The sequence below is a fragment of the Haliotis rubra genome, unplaced genomic scaffold (assembly GCF_003918875.1).
Source record: "Haliotis rubra isolate DU_JTF1 unplaced genomic scaffold, ASM391887v1 Scf11, whole genome shotgun sequence".
NCBI lineage: Eukaryota > Metazoa > Mollusca > Gastropoda > Lepetellida > Haliotidae > Haliotis > Haliotis rubra.
The window spans coordinates 4,553,930-4,577,679 of NW_025765003.1; the positions used below are offsets into that span (position 1 = coordinate 4,553,930).

The 23,750-nt window shown below is 39.8% G+C and overlaps 1 protein-coding gene across 1 annotated transcript in view; it reads left to right on the forward strand.

Annotated features, from left to right (window-relative positions):
• LOC124285218 (retinoblastoma-like protein 1) overlaps positions 1–18,090 on the forward strand; it is a 51,244-nt gene extending 33,154 nt beyond the window's left edge. The window contains 9 exon segments of the mRNA XM_046721415.1: positions 768–951; positions 3,524–3,591; positions 4,167–4,219; positions 4,221–4,291; positions 4,858–4,953; positions 4,956–5,005; positions 7,116–7,175; positions 7,583–7,747; positions 12,627–18,090. Coding sequence (XP_046577371.1) covers positions 768–951; positions 3,524–3,591; positions 4,167–4,219; positions 4,221–4,291; positions 4,858–4,953; positions 4,956–5,005; positions 7,116–7,175; positions 7,583–7,747; positions 12,627–12,815 — 936 coding nt within the window. The 3' untranslated portion in view covers positions 12,816–18,090.
• Positions 18,091–23,750: the final 5,660 nt, after the last annotated feature.

The window sequence follows — 23,750 nt, forward strand, 5'->3', positions numbered from 1 at the left end:
GTGTTCAGGCACTGTTACTAGGTTACTACCATGTCATTTTGTCGTAGCAGGTGACTAGCGGGATCGGGTGGTCAGGCTCGCTGACTTGGTTGACACATATCGCAATTGTGTAGATCAATGCCACGTCAATCACTGGGTTGTGTGGTCCAGACTTCATTATTTACAGACTGCTGTCATTCATACCCTGAAGATGTGGATTATTGCTCATGATATCTGCCACTGGATTGTGTGGCCCCAATATAACTGATTATTTCGAGACTGCAATACAGCTGGATTGTTGCTGTGTTCTTGCATTAAGCATCAAAGAAAAACACATCTGGGTCTTTATTACAATGTGGATTTCAACAATACCTAAGTCAGCTTGCCAGAACCAAGCAAATTCAATAAGGACTAGTGGCATGTCGTTGTGGTTTAGGTGCGGTGGGGTAGCCTAATGGTTAGAGCATTTACTCATCACCCTGAAGACCAGGGTTCGATTCCCCACATGGGCACAATGTGTGAAGCCCATTTCTGGTGTCCCCCGCTCTGATATTGCTGTGATATTGCTAAAAGCGGCGTAAAACCAAACTCAGTCAGTCAGTCAGTCCTCCATTAGGTTCTCTTCTGTTCACAGCTGACAGGTCAATAACCAATAGGTCTGCATTGAACTGACTTTCCATGGCTAATGTATTAACCACATTTCAGAATGGTAAAATTTACCACACTGATTGTATCCAAGAAGCAACTAGTTTGTTGTCCAACACTGAGGGTATGTCTTCTTTCCACAGGTGTATCATTTAGTGAGCGTTCGACTACGTGACCTGTGCGACAGGTTAGAGGTCACAGACGACGACCTACGACGCAAGATGTGGACGTGTTTTGAACACGTCTTTGTACATAACCTTGACCTTATGAAGGATCGTCATATTGACCAACTGCTTATGTGTGCTATCTACGTTATGGCGAAAGTAAGTCTCTTCAGCCTGTAGGACATTTTGTTTCTTTATTCATTCTTGTGAACGTGGAGAATTCTGGGTAGATAGTAGTGGTGTTCCGATTAATTGAAATAATCGAAGATTGGTCGCAGTAGCCAAACGACCAAGCAATCGATCACATTTTTCTCAGAATCGAACATAAACGATTTTGGAACTACTGTTTTAGACTTTGAAATACTTGACAATGGAACATATCTTAGAAGTTGTCAGGGCCTAAAAACATGTTTATTTCTTAGAAAACTCACTCCACTAACTGAAAAGTGATGACTGAATATTTCTTATGCTCATGATATATTAGTCATCACTTTAATGTAGCAAGTTGCAACATTTTATACTTTTCTGCAGTAACAACCTGGATAGGAAAATCTGAAAAATGACGCTAACCAATTTTTTTCGATGATTGTTCGTTGGTAATGAAGCAATCATCAATTGTGAGATTTCAACCAATTCCTAACACTAGTAGATAGGTTCCGGAATCCCACTCTCCATTGTCAGCTTCACGAAGCTGGTGATTACGTCATGTGATCTGGGTGTCGTTGAACAGAATGATCTTAGCGCTAAGGTGACCTCAACTCCCATAATATAGACTTATGTTAGTCTTAGCGTTAAGGTTGTTTTGTACGACACTCTGGTTGGTTATGTGCTTAGATCACATGGTCCACCTGGTCAGTTTTTTTGACAAAACATTCCAATATCACTGCCTGGGTCATACAATAACATTCACTCTCTCATTTCTGACCCCACTTGGTGCTTGTCATAAAAAGCAACTGAATGTATTAGATGGTCTGAGTCACTGACCTGGTCGATAGTGTGTCCTTGCACCCTGACAGTGTTGATAGTTACTCACAATATGTAAGGGACGGTGGGGTAGCCTAGTGGTTAAAGCGTTTGCTCGTCACGCCGAAGACCTGGGTTCGATTCCCCACATGGGTACAATGTGAAGCCCATTTCTGGTGTCCCCTGCCATGATATTGCTGGAATATTGCTAAAAGCGGCGTAAAACTAAACTCACTCACTCACAATGTGTAATCTGGTTTGTGTAATCAGACTCGATTATTTACAAGTTGCCGTCATATAGCTTGAATTTGGCTGAATACGCACTAAGCAAACAATCAACATTGTGAACTGTATGTAGGTGGACACACGTGGGATAGTTGGTTCGAATTTCCCCAGCAACCTGTCAGGTGAGGTGAAATTGCGTTTAACGTCGTGCTTCAGTATATTTCGCTCATATGACGACGTGCATGCGTGAGTATGTGTATGTGCGGCTGCTTGTACTAGCCAAGACTGTAGCTGGTTTTATAGTGCTAGCCCACTGAGATACCATGCCGCAGTGAAGCATGAATACCCCACTCAGACACATTATACTGACTCCGAGCCGACCAGTCCTTGTGGTACCCATTAATGCCGAGAGCCAGGCAGGAACCAACAAGTACCATATTTTAACGTCTTTTGGTATGACGCGGTCGGGGATCGAACCCGCGACCTTCTAACCACTACACCACGGAGGCGGTCCCCCAGCCACCTGTCCTTGTTGTAGGAGATGACTTCATGAATCGTCTGGTCAGATCTGCTTTATAACATGTTAGTATGAACTGATGGCATGGATCATTGTCTTATGTCAATCTCTGGTTTGTTCAGTCCAGACTGGACAAGTAGCTGGAATAATGCCAGTCGTGATGTTTAGCAGCAAACAAACAAAACTCATACTTTGTATTTTTCACCCATTTGACGAGTCCTCAAGGTGTCTTGATTCCAAGTATACACAAGCAGACAGGTTCCTTGTGGAGCCAGATACCTGTGGTTTGACTCCCATGTTTACCCAGCCAGGTTAACTTTATGGCAAGCACCATACCTGTCTTCCTGGTCATGAGATTTAAAACATCTGAGAAAGGAATGCCATGGACCGCCTCCGTGGTGTAGTGGTTAGAGCGTCTGCCCGGTGCGAAATATTCTCAAGCACGACGTTAAACCCAATCTCACCTCACCTCACCTAGGGACGATATGGCTGAGATATTGTTAAATATTAACTCACTCACTCACTCACTCACCTAGGGATGCCACGATACATGGATACATTGATGCGTCAATGCTTTTTCTAAGCACAATTATCGATACATACAAAACTGTATCGATATTTAGTTTTGAGAGTATCGTTTTAAATATGTTTATGTATCGTTTACATATTGCAATTGTATCATGTTTTTTGATGTTATGAGAGTTCTAAATGATTATTTTTCATGCACAAAGATGAGAAATTAGAACTTTTTTAATCTCTGAGAGAAAAAATGTTGATGTTTTCATGGACAACTATAAAATATGAAATATTAATGCGAAAATAGGTATTGTAATACGTATCACATCTTGACATGGGTATTGTGATACGTATTGATTCATGAAACTTATGTATCATGACATCATTAATCTGAGACATGTAAGGCTTTTCTTCCACATGAAATAATGTTTAAAGCAGTGTTGATCCATACCTGCTCTTTAGAATATACACATAGTGGTGTCTTTTTTTCATATATACTTTTTCTACAGGTGTGCCAAAAAACCGCTAACATTCCAGCAAATCATGAAGTGCTACAGAGTTCAACCACAGGCTCAAAGTCATGTGAGTGGAAGGATGGTTGATCATTATTATAGTCTTTGTTCAACTTTACTTTGTTTAATATTTTGAGAATAAATAAACCTGAAATTTGTACTAGCCCTTATTGAAGGTTACCACTTAAACCTTTGTAAATTTTGTAAATTTAAGCTGGTCAAAACCTCTTCTTCTTTATTTGCCCTGTTATCTATGACATAAGTTGCAGACTTTGGGATGAATTATGGTCTGAGCAGGCCTAAGTGAACCCTTGTATGAGTTGTTTATGAATTTTTGTGGTTTGTTATCCATCATCCTTAGAGGGACGATGGTGTAGCCTAGTGGTTAAATCACTTGCTTGTCACGCCGAAGATGCGGGTTTGATTCCCCACATGGGTACAGTGTGTGAAGCCCATTTCTGGCATCCCCTGCTGTGGCGTTGCTTCAATATGGCTAAAAGTGGTATAAAACTAAACTCTCTCGCTCCACCATACTTACAGATCCTAACATCTCAGATTTGATCATTCACAGGCCTGCTTTATACAACTAGAATATTTCTCACTGTGGCTTTACAGTAAAGACATAAACATGTCCTCTCTCTGCAGGTGTATCGCAGTGTACTGCTCATCGGCCGTCACCGCAACGCGTCCGGGAGCAGCGAGCAGCAAGAGCGGTGCCAGTGGCTCGTCGTCCCCTGTCAACAAGGAAGACGAGAAGGACCGAGACAAAAGTAAGACTGTCTCAACAGCAGAATTAATTCTGAAATTTGCACCAAATCACAAGGTGAACACCCTACCAGGAATAAATAGAATGGCCACTATTCCAGTTGTCCGAGACTAGTGGAAATCTTGATGAGCAAGTTGTTGTTGCCCCAGGTTAGTTGCGAACCAGCTTGACGTGACTCATGGCGTCTACCCTGCTTCATGGGGATTCTGCCGGTAGTTGTGCCGACTGAAAGAAGCAACTTTATGGATGAAGTGGTCCTAATTGAATGTGTCGTTGCACCCTGATGGCATGGATAGTTGCCGATATTTGCAATCGCCGGTTTGTTTAGTACAGACACCAATATTTATTGTCCGCTGCCATATCGATGGAGTATTGATGCATGTTTTAACTACATTAAAAAGACTATAGACTAAATGTTACACTGATGATCTATCTCAGAGATTTTGTTTGAGACAATATGCATTATGAATAAAATTTCATTCTTAAATATCATTACCTGATTGGAGAAAAATCTTGTCCATGTCCACGAAAATATACAAATCTAACTCATCCTGGTATTATGTTTTGCAGAGAAAACTGAAATGCTTGGATTCATTCGCTCCGACAGTACTCTTCCTGTCCCCCACCCCAACAGTCAGCCCCCCACCCCCACCAAGCTGCTAGGGGTGAGGCAACATTTGACTTTGAGAGAGGAGACCTGATACAGTTCTATAACGCTGTAAGTTTTTATGGGGGACTTTGCCATGTTAGTGGCAAACACTTGTTATCTTTATACCCATCAGTGGAAAGAGTTGTTTCTGAAACTATCATATTGTTAGGTGTACAAGTTATATCTTTAACAAAGGGAGGCACTTCGGTAGGAGTTACAACCCAAACAGGAACTGCTCGCACTACAAAGACTATTCCTGATTTTGAAGTATTTTGCAATTCAGTGTTGACAAACGGACTGTAAATGATACCAATAAACAGGGCGTATTTACTGATGTGAAGTTCTGTATTATGAGCATATTCCCACTCCTTCGTCAAGTGAATAAAAGCAATGAAGAAGATAATTATACTGACCCGCAGCGTAAACACATAACTGATTTTGATGTGGAATAAAGTGACAAAAAACAAAGGTTTAGATGCAAAATCATTTTCAGTTTACATGGGTAATAAGCAATGATTACGGTTTTGAAAAAGTTGGATATCAGCAAATACGAGTGGTACAGATAAGGTCAAACAAGGTCACCCCTTTAAACACTGTCAGTATGTTCTGTGTCCTCCATTCGCCCTGACGCAGGCATTGAGACAATGGGGCAATGAGTCACCAAGGCGAGCAATGAAGGCCATGGGAATGTTCCTCCATTATTGCTGCAAGACCAGTGTGAGATCTGAAACGTTGGCTGGTGGTGGCTGACGTTGATAAACACGTCTCCCCAGTTCATTCCACAAATGCTCAATAGGGTTGAGATCTGGTGAATACGCTGGCCAGTCCATCACATTAATTCCAGCTTGCTGAATGAATGCTTGTGTCACCCTGGCGGCATGAGGACGGGCGTTTCACATGTTGGAATGTTAGTGGACATCGAGGGCGTTGGTGACGGCGCAGCAAATGAACCACTACGGGCCTCAGGACTTCATCCACATAACGCTGTGCAGTCAGATTACCTTGGATGACAGGCAGATCACTCCTGAAACGTGCGTTGATGTACCCCCAAACCATTACACTACCACCACCAAATCGATTTCTTTGTCTTGACACATGGGCCTGCCTAATGTTCCCCACGACGTCTGTAAACACGCTGACTTCCATCCACAAATGACACACAATACCATGACCCATCTGAAAAGACAAGGCTGTGAAAGAAAACTGGTTGTTGTTGCGCATACTGCTGTGCGAATTGACATCGGGCTTGGCGGTGACGGGGCTGAAGCACAGGGCCACAGTATGGACGTCGACAGTTCAGGCGTCGAATGACTGTTGATTGTTGGATCCTTCTGTCATGGCTACCAATCGTTGCTGCTGCTGTTGCTGTTACCGTTCTGAAGCGATCTCAAAGGTGCGCCAGTCGCATCTGTCGATCTTGTCTGGCCGTCGTAACCGGAAGTCGTCCTAGTTGAGGGTGGTCGGCAATGCTCCCTGTCATCTGGTGACAACTGACAAGACTGCTAATGGTGGACTGTTTGACATAAGGCGCCTAGCAACAAGATTTTGTGAAATACCGGCTTCAAGGAGTCCCAGAGCGTGTGCACATTGCTGCAGATTCCGTTGCGGCTACTGAACTCTCTATACACGTGCATTATATGGGAAAGACCTCACGAGGTGCACATGCATTTTCATTGTCAGGATTGCCTTGCTGTGTTTCAACGAGTGATTAAAAATGCGTTTCCACAACTGTTTCCGGATGCATGAAGTGGATTTGAACTCAAACAACTGTTCCTAATCAAGTTTTGAACATTCATTTCAAATATTCAGTGCATCATTAGTACTTCTCACTTATGTTTCAAAAAATGATCTGTAAAAAACCCTTATGCGTTTTCATTGCGGTCAGTATATATTTACATGTGAAAACAACAAAAGTGAAAAAGAAATAAAAAAATAACCAACTCTGATGCTTAATCGTGTAAGATACTAGTATTAAGTGTTTATTTTTTAAGCGGATAAAGTATCATATAGTGCCTAAAGTATCAAGATGTGTAGCATATTGGGGGAATAGTTCTATTGTGACATCCCTGTTGTGTTTCTTTAAGAAGGATTATCGCTGACCATATTGTGATGAGTGGTTCCAGTGAGCACACTGTCGAATTTGATTGTATATTTGATTGTGGATCATATTCCTTTCCAGGTCTTTGTGAAGAGAATAAAGAGTTTTGCACTGAAATTTTCCTCAGCAAACGCAACATCTGTAAGTCACTCTTGTCACTTGAGTTGATAATTTAATTTGATTGCAACCTTTTTTCTATTTTAATAACTTTTTAGATAAAAACCAACAAGAATGTTGCTTCAATTAGATAATAAATGAAATAGTTAAATGACTATACTTGATCTGTTTAGTATGTTTAATCTATATCAGTCTGATATGAGTCTCTGTGAGTCTTTGGCATATACTGCAAGTCACAGATACTGCAGTTAATATTCCTGGCATGAGTGAGTGAGTTTGCTTTTATAGCACTTTTAGTAATATTCCAGCAATATCATGGTTGGAGACGCCAGACTGAAATATAAAAGAATTGGGTGTTCTTCTTTTAGGTTACGTAATAGCATTTGATTTAGTTTCAACTTGGTTGTGATCAGTTTTATTTGTTACTCCAGGATATACCTCCCTTGTCCCCGCTGCCGTTGGTACAAAGCCAGCAAGCGTCGCCACGCCGTGTCTCCAGCAAATACTCTGTGTATATCTCCCCCCACGCAGGCAGCATGTCACACACAACTCAGCCGAAAGGCATCTCATTCTGCATAAACAGGAGCCCAGCAAAGGTTGGTAGAAGCATTGGCATTACCTGCTGATCTATCCAGGTAGTTGATTAAGTTATCACCATCATGTACCTCAGACATTCCCATGAAGATCCGGGTTAGAATTGATTTTCAGCAACCCATTTCTTGTCGTAATGGGATTGGGTTTTCAGGCTTGCCGACTTGGTTGACACATGTCATCGTATCCCACTTGTGTAGATCAATGCTCAGCTGAAGCGTTGTTGATCACTGGATGCAATGTGTGGTCCAGACTCTATGATTTACAGACTATCACATTGTCGCTGATTTTGAAGCTGACATTGTCACTGAGTGATTCACAAACCCGCGGTGTTAAACCACAAAAATTGTCATGTGATGTGATTCCCCCCTGACATGTGATTCCCACAAACCCCTGACATTGTCATGCTTGATGTGATTCACAAACCCCGACATTGTCATGCTTGATGACATTGTCATGCTTGATGTGATTCCCACAAACCCCTGACACAAACCCCTGACATTGTCATCATTCCCACAAACCCCTGAGACATTGTCATGTGATGTGATTCCCACAAACCCTGACATTGTCATGCTTGATTGATTCAACCCCTGACATTGTCATGCTTGGATGTGATTCCCACAAACCCTGACATTGTCATGCTTTGATGTGATTACCACAAACCCTGACATTGTCATGGCATGCGATATGATTCCCATGGAAACCCTGACATTGTCATGCTTGATGTGATTCCCACAAACCCCTGACATTGTCGATAGCATTCCCAGCAAACCCTGACATTGATGTGATGACATAAACCCCATATCATGCTTGATGGCGTTACCACAAATCCCCGACATTGTCAAATGCATTTGATGTGATTACCACAAACCCTGACACAAATTCCCACCTGACATTGTGTGCACCCTGACATTGTCATGCTTGATGTGATTACCACCACAAACCTCGACATTGTCATGCTTGATGTGATTCCCACAAAGCTAGCTACCTATTTATGTGAGCCATCTGTATAATTTTACATCAAGACTGATTCGACAGAGATGTAGCATAAAAATTTGAATAGATAAAGTTTTAAAATAGGAATCGATGCATGGGGCTTGATGTGATTGACTGTGACAAATTCCCAAACCCTTAGACATTGACATTGTCATGCTTGATGTGATTCCCACAAACCCTGACATTGTCATGCTTGATGTGACATTCCACAAACCCTGTGACGACATGATTCCCACAAACCCTGACATTGTCGTAGCTTGGTGATTCCCCATTAAACCCCTGACATTGTCATGCTTGATGTGATTCATGCATTGATGTGATTCCCACAAACCCTGACATTGTCATGCTTGATGATTCCCACAAACCCCTGATTCCCACAATTCCCACAAGCCCTGACATTGTCATGCTTTGATGTGATTCCACAAACCCCTGACGTTGTCATGCTTGATATGATTCCACAAACCCTGACATTGTCGCTTGATGTGATTTGTCATGTCGTAGCGATGTGATTCCCACAAACCCTGACATTGTCATGCTTGATGTGATTCTCCACAAAACCCCTGACATTGTCATGCTTGATATGATTCCCACAAACCCCTGACATTGTCTGACATTGTCATGCTTGATTGATGTGATGCTTGATATGATTCCATTGAACCCCCACAAACCCCTGACATTGTCATTTGATGTCAATCTGACCGTGTAAATGATACCAATAAACAGGGAGAATTTACTGATGTGAAGTTCTGTATTATGAACATATTCCCATCCTTCATCAGGTGAATGAAAGCAATGAAGCAGATAATTATAAGTACATGTGAAAGAAAGCAACAAAAGTGAGAGAAAAGAACAAACCTGGACGCTTTATTGTGTAAGATACTTGTATTAAGTGTTTATTTTGAAGCGGATAAAGTATCATGTCGTGCCTAAAGTATCAAAAATGCGAGCATATTGGGGAATAGTTCTATTGTGACATCCCTCTTGTGTTTCTTTAAGAAGGATTAAGCGACATTGTGATGAGTGGTTACAGTGAGCACACTGTCTGATTTGATTGTATATTTTATTGTGGATCATATTCCTTTTCAGGTCTCTTTGTGAAGAGAATAAAGAGTTTTGCACTGAAATTTTCCTCAGCAAAGCGCAACATCTGTAAGTCACTCTTGTCACTTCAGTTGATAATTTAATTTGATTGCAACATTTTTTCCATTTTAATAACTTTTAAATAAAACCAACAAGAATATTGCTTCAATTAGATAATAAATGAAACAATTAAATGAATATACTTTATCTGTTTAGTATGTTTAATCTATATCAGTCTGATGTAATAATTTTCTGTGAGTCTTTGACATATACTGCTCAAAAGAAGTCGCAGATACTGCAGTTATATTCCTGCCATGAGTGAGTGAGTGAGTTTGCTTTTATACCACTTTTATTAATATTCCAGCAATATCATGGTTGGAGACACCAGACTGAAATATGAAAGAATTGGGTGTTCTTCTTTTTAGATTACGTGATAGCATTTGATTTAGTTTCAACTTGGTTGTGATCAGTTTTATTTGTTACCCAGGATATACCTCCCTTGTCCCCGCTGCCGTTGGTACGAAGGTTAGCAAAGCGTGCCGCTTCCCTACTGTGTCTCCAGCAAATACTCTGTGTATATCTCCCCCCACGCAGGCAGCATGTCACACACAACTCAGCCGAAAGGCATCTCATTCTGCATAAACAGGAGCCCAGCAAAGGTTGGTAGAAGCATTCGGCATTACCTGCTGATCTATCCAGGTAGTTGATTAAGTTATCACCATCATGTACCTCAGACATTCCCATGAAGATCCGGGTTAGAATTGATTTTCAGCAACCCATTTCTTGTCGTAACGGGATTGGGTTTTCAGGCTTGCCGACTTGGTTGACACATGTCATCGTATCCCACTTGTGTAGATCAATGCTCAGGTTGTTGATCACTGGATTGTGTGGTCCAGACTCTATGATTTACAGACTATCACCGCTGGAAGCGTGCTGAGTGCGGTGTTAAACCACAAACCCCTGACATTGTCATGCTTGATGCAATTCCCACAAACCCCTGACATTGTCATGCTTGATGCTTGATGTGATTCCCACAAACCCCTGACATTGTCATGCTTGATGTGATTCCCACAAACCCCTGACATTGTCATGCTTGATGTGATTCCCACAAACCCCTGACATTGTCATGCTTGATGTGATTCCCACAAACCCCTGACATTGTCATGCTTGATGTGATTCCCACAAACCCCTGACATTGTCATGCTTGATGTGATTCCCACAAACCCCTGACATTGTCAAGCCCTGACATTTGTTGATGCGATTCCCACAAACCACAAACCCCTGACATTGATTCCCACAAATTCCCCCCTGACATTGTCATTGTCATGCTTGATGTGATTCCCACAAACCCCTGACATTGTCATGCTTGATGTGATTCCCGTTGTTCGGCATCTCAGTTGACTGTTTGCCCTTTGAGTAACCCTACTAAGTGTTTGCTCTGTTAATTGAACTCTCACAATTAGATAACACTAAAATGAACCTTTCTAACGTCAGATATTGTAAAGTAGTGAGCGAGTTTAGTTTTACGCCGCACTCAGCATTGTAAAGTAAATATGGTACACGTACCAATATACTTGTATATAATCCACAGAAATGATGCACAAATTTTGTTAATGTACTGTTTGATCCTACCAGGTGACAAGTGATATCAGAATAATACCCTTCTAGGTAGGAATGTTTCCAGTCAGTAGAGTTGGGTTGAATATCAGGGCATTATACACCATTTGTTTGCCTGAAAGGAAGTGTGTCATGAATGTTTGTGTGCACTCCTCCATTAATCCACAATATCAGTCAGCTTGCTGAATCCTGTCCTTCCTGCTAATATCATTGAACACTTAACACAATTGTGACATCGTTCATTGTTCCCAGGACACTTATATTATCCCCCGCCTCTCATTTAGTGCGAAGCGGGGGATATAATATTAGACTCCGTCCGTCTGTACGTACGAATTGGAATATCTTAAGAACCGTTGACTGGATTCTTTTCATATTTGGTACCTAGGTGCATCACAGTAACAGAAAGGTCCCAGTCAGGTTTGGTGACCTTGACCTTCATTTCAAGGCCACAAGGGGACTTTTAACGTTTTACCCTTGTCAGCGAGATATCTCGAGAACCGTTCTCTGGATTTGCTGCATATTCAACACCAAGCTTTATCTAGGGAAGGCACAGAGCCCAGTTGATTTTGGTGACCTTCACCTAATTTTCAAGGTCATGGCGACTCTTTGAAGATTTCAGCATGTTAAGCTGCATGTTAAGCTTGTCAACAAGATACCTCAAGAACCATTCACTGTACTTTCTTCATATTTGACACCAAGCTTCATCTGGGGAAGGTGCAAGGCCCAGTCGATTTTGGTGACCTTCACATAATTTTCAAGGTCACGGCGACACTTTGAAGATTTCAGCATGTTAAACTGCATGTTAAGATTGTCAGCGAGGTATCTCAAGAACAGTTCACTGGATTTTCTTCATAGACTTTCAAGACTTCCCTTGAATGTTTTTCAATAAGCAATTTCTTTATAACTATTTTGCATATTTCATACACTAAGACATTCATGTCAAGGTCAAAGTGAGTCTTGAAAATATGTGTGTGTTTGAACAACTACAGAGTAAGATATCAAGAGAGGTTGGCTGGTCATGTTTTTGTTGACATTTAACTTTATCTTAAATTACGACCTTCACTTTCATTACTTTTTAAGTTTGATTTGATAATTTGTGGCGGGGGATTATGTCACCTTAGTGACAATGCTTGTTTTATGTTTTGTTTACAAAATAATTGGCCTATAATTCAATTCAACATTTCGTTGCAGGACCTGCGTGCAATAAATAACATGGTCCGCATGGGGGAGCGTAAGTTGACAGGGAAGAGGATCCTTGAGGTGGACCACGATGACGACGTCGATGACAGCCCGACGAAGAAAATGTGTTCCAGTCGACTAATGCGTCGTCTTCAGGATGTTAATTCAGAGCGACAGGAGGCAAACGGAATCGTCAACTAGGACCAAGTCTGAAGCTACACACGATAATTACATGCTCTTTGTGACGATTTATACAGACGTATTACCTTTGTTGTTGAGACCCGACCATGTATCAGGTCGGGTATGCTCTTTCTGTGGAGCTTCGTCAGGATTGAGAAATCCTGTGTCTGCACCAGGAACGATTCAGGGATGAATTGGATCTCAAATTTGATCATTAATGAAATAGCATTTGTTGGTTCTGACCAAGTTGTCTTTCTCCTGTATCTGATGAGGGAATATCTGTCCTGGCAGCAGGACCTGTGCTTTTCTACAACAGGAGACAGAATGTTTGAATGCATGGAGTTCAGGTGCAGTGAACGTCATCATTACAATGGCGTTGATATTTAATATGGGAGAATTGGACAAATAATTGTTCCCAAACTCTTTGTCAATTGCATAGTTTGAAAATTTGCAAATATTCAACACTTTAGACTTCACTAGAACTCCAGACACAGTTGATATTTTTGTAAACTGACAGATATTAGATTTGTCATCCGAAAGGATTATTTTTATGTGTTTTAGAAAGTTGGAGTCTCTTTGTAACACCCATATTTTAATATCATTTATATGACTGTCACCAATCAAGCTCTGTGCATTTCAAACTGGAATCATGCTGATCGTGTTTGCCCAAGATGTAGTGTGAATGCTTGGCTGTGCTTACAGAAGACAAATGGCTGTTCATGGTGCGAAGGTCATGACCTCTGTGGTTTTGACGACTGATGCGAGTGACTGCTGTGTCGGACTATTCGTGTTGTGTTCTGTGAGTGCATGTGCAGTCAAATGAAGGCAACTGTTGTCTTTAAACAAACAATTTTCACAGTACAACCGACAGCTAATCATCGCAGTTATTGCGTGACTGCAAGAGTTGAGTCATGACGAGGATCATGATCAGATGAAACTGATAATCATCGTTATTTATTTTTCGACCTTTTCTGAAGGTTCTTCTAAAGATAAAATCTTTGCCGTAATTATTAGCACTTCTCTGTATTATGTGATAAAATAATGTGATGTCCTCTCTTATGAATTGTCCATAAGAGTTAAATGCTTTCATTCTGTGTTTCATTACCAGATATTTTCAGGTTTTTACAAGAAATTGAGAAAGCTTTCAGTCTTGAGAAAGTTGTCAATAAGGGAGAGTTACCTCCCTTGTCAGTGTGATATGATGGGAGTGACCTCCCTTGTATGTGGGAGTACTATAATATGCAAATCAAGACTGGGTCAAGTGATATTTCCTTGAAAATAAGTGTCTTCAAGTTGGGTGATGAAACACAGAATCAGGCCATATATAATACTGTATTTTGCTGTTAACAGTAACTTGTTTCCAGTGAAAACTGTCCAATATGTCTTATTGCTAAAAATAATTCTGATGTTTCTCTTGCATGTAAGTTATATATATTTGAAGTATGGTATCTGAGATTGGATATTGCCAGGGTATGATTTGACATCCTTTCCAATTTGTCCAGAAAACTGCCCCTGTCCTAATGTCCAGTTAGTGGGGCATAAAACTCTTGTTCTCACTTAAAGCAGTCTTAATCCTAGAGCCCTACTTGTTACAGTTGTTGATCTCTTCACAAATATCAAGACAGATAAGTCACCAACCTTCCACAACACATGTGAAACTTGAAACATTAGAAAAAGTGTTTGTTTTTTAAATATTTTTGGGGGAAAGTTTCGGGAAATGTCCATGAGTCTAAATGTAAGATCTGTTGTCTCATGTTATCATCATATAACCTCTGATTAAGATGAAAGAACAGACTTTTTTGGGACGAAGTAATGGAAAGCAGTAACATTTGGTTACCATGGTTACCCCACGCTGTACATATAAGTACAGAAACTAGTCTAGAGGCCAACTTTGAACTTTTGTAACAATCCTAGAGGTCTAAGTTCAAGACTGCTTCAGCCTGACTCCATTCACCTTCTGTTGGAAACATTGGCATGGATGTGTGTGAATGTGATTGTTTTTTTAATGGGGAGTATTTTATACCAGACTGTTTTAGCCGAAGTAGCATTTTGATACCCTTTAAAGTTTGTAGTCTTTTTAGCAGGAGAGCGGGATTCTCTGCTATTTCGATACTTTTAGAGACAATATGCATGTACCTGTTGCCATTTGAATTTCCTTGACAAGTGCTATCCTGTCAGTCTTCTAAAACCCTTGTTGTGTAGTGACTTCATACACATGGTCACAGGGAGACTTTGGTCCAAGTGGTCAAAGATATCTCACACATGGATAAGGTGTTTTTTTTGTTTACAAGATCATAATCCTTTCTTAAAATGTTTCAAGAATTAATGGAGATCTTTTCACTGACTTTATTGATTTCATTTTCATTATGTAGCATTGATAGGGGTCATTATCACGGACATTTTGATATTGAACTGCTTCTTTTTTGGCATTCATGTCATGGTGGATAAGAGCAGTTCTCTCTTTAGGTTTGCACCATACTGGTCCGAGCTAGTGATGGTGTGGATTAGCATTGAATTGATGATGTACAGGGCCTTGGAAATAATAATAATAAAAAATAAGAAGTATATTTAAAATGCACCTAGTACACAATCAGCAAGTGTTTGCTCATGGTGCTAGATCTTGGCAATTAGTTAAATAATGTAAGGTCTTAAAAATAATTGAAGAGTGTCATTGTGCATTATTGAGCCGTATATTTTCTCTTTGAATTCTGATGAAAAACAAATCATGTTACCCTGATAATTAGTTCTTCTAATGAAATATTTGGTATGATTCTCCATTGTGGTCATTAAAAGTGTTACTTAAACAACTCACGGTAGGATATTTCATAAGTAGAAATGCCTGGAGGGAATAAGACCTTGGTGCAGGAGGAGATAACCTTCTTTTGTCCCATTATGAAGCTATGGCTCAACCCCCTCTCTCCTCCTACGTGCTTGACACCTTCTCTCCTCCGTGCTTGACACCTTCGTCACCCTACCAGTATGACTGCCACCTCCAGTGTGCAACAGCCATGGAAAGAATTTTGAAAATATTTCCTCCAACACAAAAGTTTGTGACATTAATAGTTTTGTGTGTGGTGTTGGGAATGAAATTATGGTGACTTAGGAAAAGGTTTACAACTTAGTTCTGATATCGCTGATAAATTTATGTTTTTTCAAGTCAGATTGATTTGAGATTACAGAATTTGTGGAAACGTGCTCAACTTTTCTCCACTACTTGCATGATATATGACATGTGATATCAGTTCAAACTAACATGCAAAGCAACAAATAGTGGGTGAATACTACTTGGTGTGAAGAAAGTCATTACTGGTTTGTCAGTGTGATGATCAGGCAGTTGGGAGTTAAAATACATGGACTGCCATAGGCTGTGTGTACAGTTGCAAACTATGCTTGGTGGCAGCCATTGTACAGAGAGCACCACAAACAGGCCATTGCTGTGAACAGCATGAGCAATGGCCCTGCTTTGAATGGGTAACCGTGGCAACACTCATTGACTGGAGTTTCAAAAATACTAAAGTTAGAAGTGGATTTTCGGGCGACCAGGATAAGGTGGTTTCATAATTACAGGATCATTATTAATGTGAAGGAATATTGGAAGCCATAAAGACAAATAAATACCCTATTTGAGGAAGCTGTTAGTCAAGGAAAACCACATTTCTTGATATTCAGTTTTGCCTTCTTTTTATGTGAAAGAACAGGTTAATTTATACTTCTACTATGCAGTCCATTATCAGTCTTTTTGAATAGAATAAATTCATTTATGGAATTAATTGTTTGATTTGTTTAGGGCAACTAACAAATGTAACAAGTTAGTTGATTATACTGAAAATGCACATGTACAAATCATTTTAACTCTCTTGATATGTATCATGACTACATTCAAGTATGGATGTTTATCGGATTAAGGTATTTGTTCAATTGTCTGCTGATCTCATAGAAATTCTCTTGTAAACTACCTCACCTATATACCATGAGAGACCAGAGCATGTGTTACAATAGATTTGTTCAGCCTGCAACAGCTGAACCCTCAGTTTAGAGGATCTTGGAATCGGGCAGATTATCAAAGATTTCCTGTAATCTGTTAATGAGGTTGAGGAGGAAGTGGGTTAGTTACCTGGACAGTGTGTTTGACCATCTCACCACTAGTTCTGTTCCTTCTATAAGGAAAGTGGATAAGTGGTTAGGATGACCCATGATGGAAATGTTTAATAATTGCTAAATGAGCTGAAACCCCTCTCCCCCTCTCAATGTTTATTTCAATATTTAAATTTCTATTAAACTGCATGTTCAAAATTTCATGATACCTATAAAGTGACATAAATTTTCGGACCAGTTTATATTTTCAACTTTTTTCATGCATTCAAACAATTTCAACAAGCTCTGACCACAACTAAGATGGAAATCCAAAGTTTAAATTTCCTAAACCAAATTTTTTTAAATAATTAAAGATTAGACTATGCTGTTGCAGTACCAACAACCCACCCCAATGCTTTGGTCTCTGATAGTTTTGTGTATACACGTAGCAGGTGTATCCTTCATCCCTGCCTTAACATAGCCGATATACAGAGTTGATATTTTTGTCATGTAAACCTTGTATGTGTATTACTTGTGTAATTCATGTCAAGACAACTGTGGTGTTTCTGGGTTTGGCAAATATAATGTTGAGGCAGCAACAGAAAACTCAGTATGTTGCACATGTGTATATGTCTATCTTCACCATTTCCTGTTCTTTCATACTGTGAGTGGCCGTTCAGTTTAGGGGTGTAACAGTACGCTCTTATTACAATATAGTAGGTATTATGGCACAAGGCATTCAGTCCCTTTCGGGTTCGGTATATGAGATGTGATATAATGCAGAAAATTGACAAGAACCAAACCTTATGGTTAACGTCTTAGACTTGTGCCACTTCTGGAATCTCCTCCACTATACGCCGCCATATAGCTGGGATATTGCTGAGTGCGGCGTAAAACTAAACTCACTCACTCACTCCTCCACTATAAGCCAACAAGCCATGATATAACAGAAATACTGTTTAAATCGGTGTTTGGAGACACGCCCCCTTCAATGTTACTCATATCTCAAACAGTTTAGGGACCGTTCATAGTAGATGGCTATTGGGGGAGGGGGTGGTGGTGTGATGATGATATTAAGTGGGGGGTCACCCATTTTGTTCTGGGAAGGTAGAGAGTGTGTGTGTGTAGGGGAGGTGTCATCAATTTTGGACGTGTTCTAGGGAGGTCAGGGATTTTGTACATGTTACTATTTTAAGAATTATGCTTAAACTTCTGGGAGGGGGGCATTGATTTTGTACATGACATGTGGGGGGGTTAACTTACTTTGTATATAAATCTTAGGGGGCTTCATTCACATTGTACATGCTTCTCCATAAAATTAATCATCAAACCCCTAGCCATAAATCATGAAAGGTCCCTTTATTTTTTTGGTGTTTGTTACTAGAAATTTCAGCAAGCTTTGATAGAGGTATTGTATCAAGTGAACATTTTATGTGTTAACCTCTAACACTACATAGGTAAGATTTATTTGTTATCCTGTATAGTTATAAACTACATGCGAGGGGCATTTCAGTTCAGTATAGATACCACAGTATTACCAGTAGAGCTTCCTATACCTGCTTAGGTTTATGTATTGGTGGCTTGTGGTTCAGTAGTGCTATCAGGTGAATTGTCTGTTTAATGTAGTAGGCCCATCTTTTTGCAGAATATTGCTTGTTAAAAGATGCAGAAAAGCGTTAAAGCTGGGACTGTTTGGTGACATAATTTATGTTCTGGTCACTGTTGATTTCCACTTGTAAAAAATCTGGTGCATTTTTGACAAATACATGTTTATTTCCTTACTGTTTAGATGAGATAGACAAGTTTCCTCGAGGAATTCATGATAAAGTTAAATGCTGGTAGTGTCCTGTCCTCATATAGTAGATAGTGGATCTCACCCCAGTGGTTTTTTTTATAAGTTTATCTACACAAGTCATTGAAAGTTTGGAATTCCAAGGCTTGCCCGGCAGTTTTAAACTTATAGTGACAAGTTTAGATACATCTGATGTTTAAACACAGAAAGGTTAGACTCTTCTTTCAGGTTTTGCATCTGTCAGATTGTAAACTGTACTAAAAGTACTGCTAATTAGCCTCAGTAACTGAGATATTACAGATGTCATTTGTTACATTGGTTGGCAAAGAATTGTGATGGAATTTCCTTTCAATGATATATCCTAGGAAATTGCATGAAAACTCCCCAAAGGCCAGGACCTAGATTTTCAAAGCTCTCTTAGCGCTAAGATAGTCATAAGTTAATGTTAATGAATGGCACTTACGACAATCTTAGCTAAGAGAGCTTTGAAAATCAAAGGGCCTCCTTTCACAAAGCACTAAGGTGATCGTAAGTCACTAAGGTAACCATAGTACAATGTTAAAGAATGGGAGTTAAGGTTAATCTTAGTATCGTTGCTTGTGAAAGGAACACCAGAATGATACATAACTTATGGCCAGAATTGATTGTAGAGAAAATATATGTTTACTCAGTATAACATTGATTGGATCTATGCAAAATAATGCATAAACAGTAGCTGAGGTTGAGTGGGACATGTGGGTTAGAATCTAAGATTTGCCCTGATTGTTTCAAGGTTTTTGTGGATTTCACCAAAGTAGTAAATGTCAATAGCCAGCATTACTTTTGGTTTCAACCCACATTGAGTTGGTGTTACTGTTCAAACCAAACACACTCACTCATGCACTTAAGAAAACATGAATGAACCTCCGATCAGGTTCTTGTTGTGAAGAAAGAATTAACTATAATCATGTGGACAGGTAATATAACAGTTTGCTTGTGGAAAGTATCTGTAACTGATCGTAATTGATGATTGTGTGTTAGGTTCTCCTGCTGAGTACAGACTGACACTAACATTTTCTCACCAAATCAATACCGTGTTTAAAAACTATCCACTTTTATCTCACAGACCAAGTTTAAAGTTCTAAAGGTTTGAAGTGGATAATTATTTATTTATTTTCCTGTATACGGTCTTTAAGAACACATTTTCCAACACATGTTCTTGCCAAACGTCTCTCATATTGGTATCTTTGACAAGCAACATAGGATGTTGTCCAGGATGTGTCTTGTGAGAGGTTAGTCTATTTATCTTAGAGTATTTTCACACTATTTAACATGTAGCTAGTGCTCACAGTCCTGTTTGAATATTTAGAGTGCCAAAATGGAAGTAGAATTCACTGTGATGGGGTTATTGTGTATGAAATATCTGCAACAGCAAGCCATGTTTCTATCTTTAGATAACTCTGATGCAACTATCCGCACAACATTGAACAAGTTAAGCTTTGGCCAGTAGCCAATCTGACTAGTCCGTCCATTCTAAGCTGGACACTGATATTATAAAAGTCAGAGTCACATTTTGATAGATTGAAATCGTTCCATAGATTGAAATCGTTCCTTCTTAAGTGCATTTCGATGACTAAGCAAAAGTTTGTGAATCACTTGATAATGATGCTGATTTAAGTCCCATAGGAACATGGGGGGAATGTCTGAACCCTCGAAACAAAATATGATGGGCGTAATGGCTTACTTGCACTTACCTCAATATATCAATCTGTGTATTTGTATTATCATTTTTTTTTTTAATGTGTTTTTTTGTGGTAGGGAAGTTTCCTAAATGGGGCTGAATATTTGAATTCACCATTTTTCAGACTTAATTAATACTCAATATCATATTGAGTGTGCACTTGTCTCAAGTACATCCCAGTTCCTGGAAGCAATCATGTGACTGGCTGTTGTGTATGTTAAAGTTCTCTATGGGAGTTGAGATTGTCTGGACACAGTGATTGCTTTATGGAATTGGCTGACTTAAGAAAGTGGATTTAGTGCTGTGGGTATCATTGGCCTAAAGAGACATTTGTAGGGCTAAGATCGTTTGTAACAGGCCCTGTTCGAGCAAGTGGTCTTACTGCTGTGAGCATTGCTTCTATCATGGCTGAAATAGACCCTCACAGTTCTTATGGCAGTAAGATGACTTTCTGGAAGCACCCTCTTGTTATTCATAGCTAAAGAAGGCAGTTGGCATCAGTTTGCAGTTAGGAAGGTTTTCTGGTTAAATGGGTTGATTTCCTCTCACCAATAATGTGTAGTAGAAGTTTTTGGTGTCATAATGTTATTTAATATTTCTGTGTTCTTTCTGAATAATGAAATTAAGTACATTGTTATATCTGTGAAAAGATATAATTTATTTGTAGGTATTTGGCAGTGTTGACCTGTTTCAATTGTAGACTCTTGTTATGAACATGCAAAAAGTGCATTTAATTCTTTTTTTATGTTTTATGCGAGGCAAGAATGAATTGAGAAGTGAATGTGTTGTTGCTTGAGCTGCTTCGGGCAGTGGTTCCTGTTACATGTATCAGCCTCTATGTACAGAACGGGAAGTTGCTTTGTTGTATGTCTGTCACTGTAACAATATTGTAGCAATATTTTTACCAGCAAAGGCAGTTTTAAAGACTGTTTGTTCAAAGTTGAACATGAAGACAATAAATATAAAACTACATTTGGATGACCAGAGTGATGTTGTTATTTAGCCTTACACAATATTTATGCCCCACTTTGGAATGTTCCAGTTATGTTAGCAAGTGAGTTAGGTTTTAGGCCGCTATTATGAATATTCCAGCCAATGGGCTTCACACATTGTACTCATATGGGGAATCGAACCTGGGCCTTCGGCGTGATTAGTGGATGCCTTAACCACTGGGCCGCTTTTAGGAATAATCTGGCAAATGGGCTTTACAATAAACGTTGAAAAATATCACACTCCCCATCACACAACAGTTTACATCAATTATTGAGTCTGGACGAGACAATCCAGTGATCAACAGCATGAGCATCAATGTCCGAGCAGACGTTTCATCCACTAGACCACCAAGGTGGCGTCTCATGTAAAGAGGGACAGTAGGGTGCCATGGTGATTAAAGCGCTCGCTTATCATGCTTCTTACAGGCAATGCTTTGATTCCACACCTGGGCACTATATGCAAAGCCCATTTCAAGATCATGATCTTGCTGTCATATTGCTGAAAAGGGTGTAAAACTCCAACTCCTATTCATAAATGTGCTTGGAAGTTGTAATCATCAGTTTGGAAAATGATCTATGATTCCATTGGTGTATCCTTACACTGAAGACCAAACTCGGCCAGATCCTGCAGAAAATAATTCCTGTCAAAATTGAAACAAGGTGGATTTTAAAAGAACCGTAAAGACATGTTCCTGTCTTTGCTGTCTTATGTGTACACATCTTACAATGTCTTACTAAATGTACATGTATATCGTGTGCTATACTTGTTTTCTGATTACTTTGTACATGTATGTATAACATTTGCTTCTTCACACGGGTCCGGTCGAGTTACGCCCTCTGAGTCCGCTAGAAGTGTTTGGTCGCTCCGATTCGTCATGGTTATCTTTTCGTTCCAAGGCTCGATCCCTGCTCGTGGGTTTCGCTAAAGGGCGCTGTAGATCCGGGTTCGTTTCCCCTCAAGAGTACACTGTGTTTACTGTGCACGATAGTACAACTCGGAATTACTGCATTTGTTGTTGAGTGAATGCTTTTTATTTCATATTAATATTCAAACAATAGGACAAAATAAAGAATCATGTAGAAAAAAGACAAATGTGATACCGATAAAACAATGGAAAACAAATAATATCATTCATAAATACAAACATAATACCGTTACGTATACTGACGAAAAAAAGTAAGTGTGCTTCAAACTGGCGACTAGATGCCTGACTTTGAGGGTGTGGGTTCGAATCCCGGTGGGACTCAACCCAACAAAAGTATACTCTGTACTTTACTGAGAAGTGTAATCCCAAATATAACTTGTCTTACAAGTGTGCTTCAAGTTTAAAAAATACATTTTAGATGTTTGTGTGTTTGTTGGGAGCATGGTACTCGCACTTTGTTTAAGGTGAACAACAAACAATAAATGTTCGGTTATGTGTTGATCATAAAGACCGACTATTTGTAAAGGTAAATAACGTTTACACGACTGACGGAAAACGTCCACGTGCCAAGGATGTGCTGCAACCAGGAGTTTTAGTTTTACCCCGCTTTTAACAATATTCCAGCAATATCACGGCGGGGACACCAGAAATGGACTTCACACATTGTACCCATGTGGGGAATCGAACCCGGGTCTTCGCGTAACGCGCGAACGCTTTAACCACTAGGCTACCCCACCGCCCGGCAACCAGGAATGGGGCACAAAGACGTTGCAAGCCAGTTTGTTCATAATCTATTTGGAAACGTTCTCTTGCGAAGGCAACACTCACTGATGGATGACCAAGTCTGACTTTACCATAACATCTGCACGACTTTATATGAAGCACAGTTACTTGTTTCCGTTAGCATAAAATTCCAATCTGATTAAAGTGGAACTTGTGTTTATCTGGACGCGCAAGTATTCAATGTATACTCCTAGAAAAAAGTAGGAAACATGGAACATAAATAAAAATAAAAATACAAAGAGTGAGTGGGTGAGTTTAGTTTTACGCCGCACTCAGCATTATTCCAGCTATATGGCGGCGGTCAGTAAATAATCGAGTCTGGACCAGACAATCCAGTGATCAACATCATGAGCATCGATCTACACAATTGGGATACGATGACATGTGTCAACCGAGCCTGACCCCCGATCCCGATAAATACAAAGAATTAGAATAAAGATGAGTGTTGACGACAAACATTCTATACAATAACATTCATGTCCGAAAACCCTGTTACTACCACGAATCTGTTGTTTGCACGTGCCGAACCTAATAACGATATATACGTACGCATGGTGTCATGTCAGTTTCTGACACTTTCTAGGAAGGTTGGTTCTGTAATATTCTGTCAGTATATTATTGATTCTGCTTTTCATACAGATGTGATTGGTGAATGTTTGACAAGTAGTG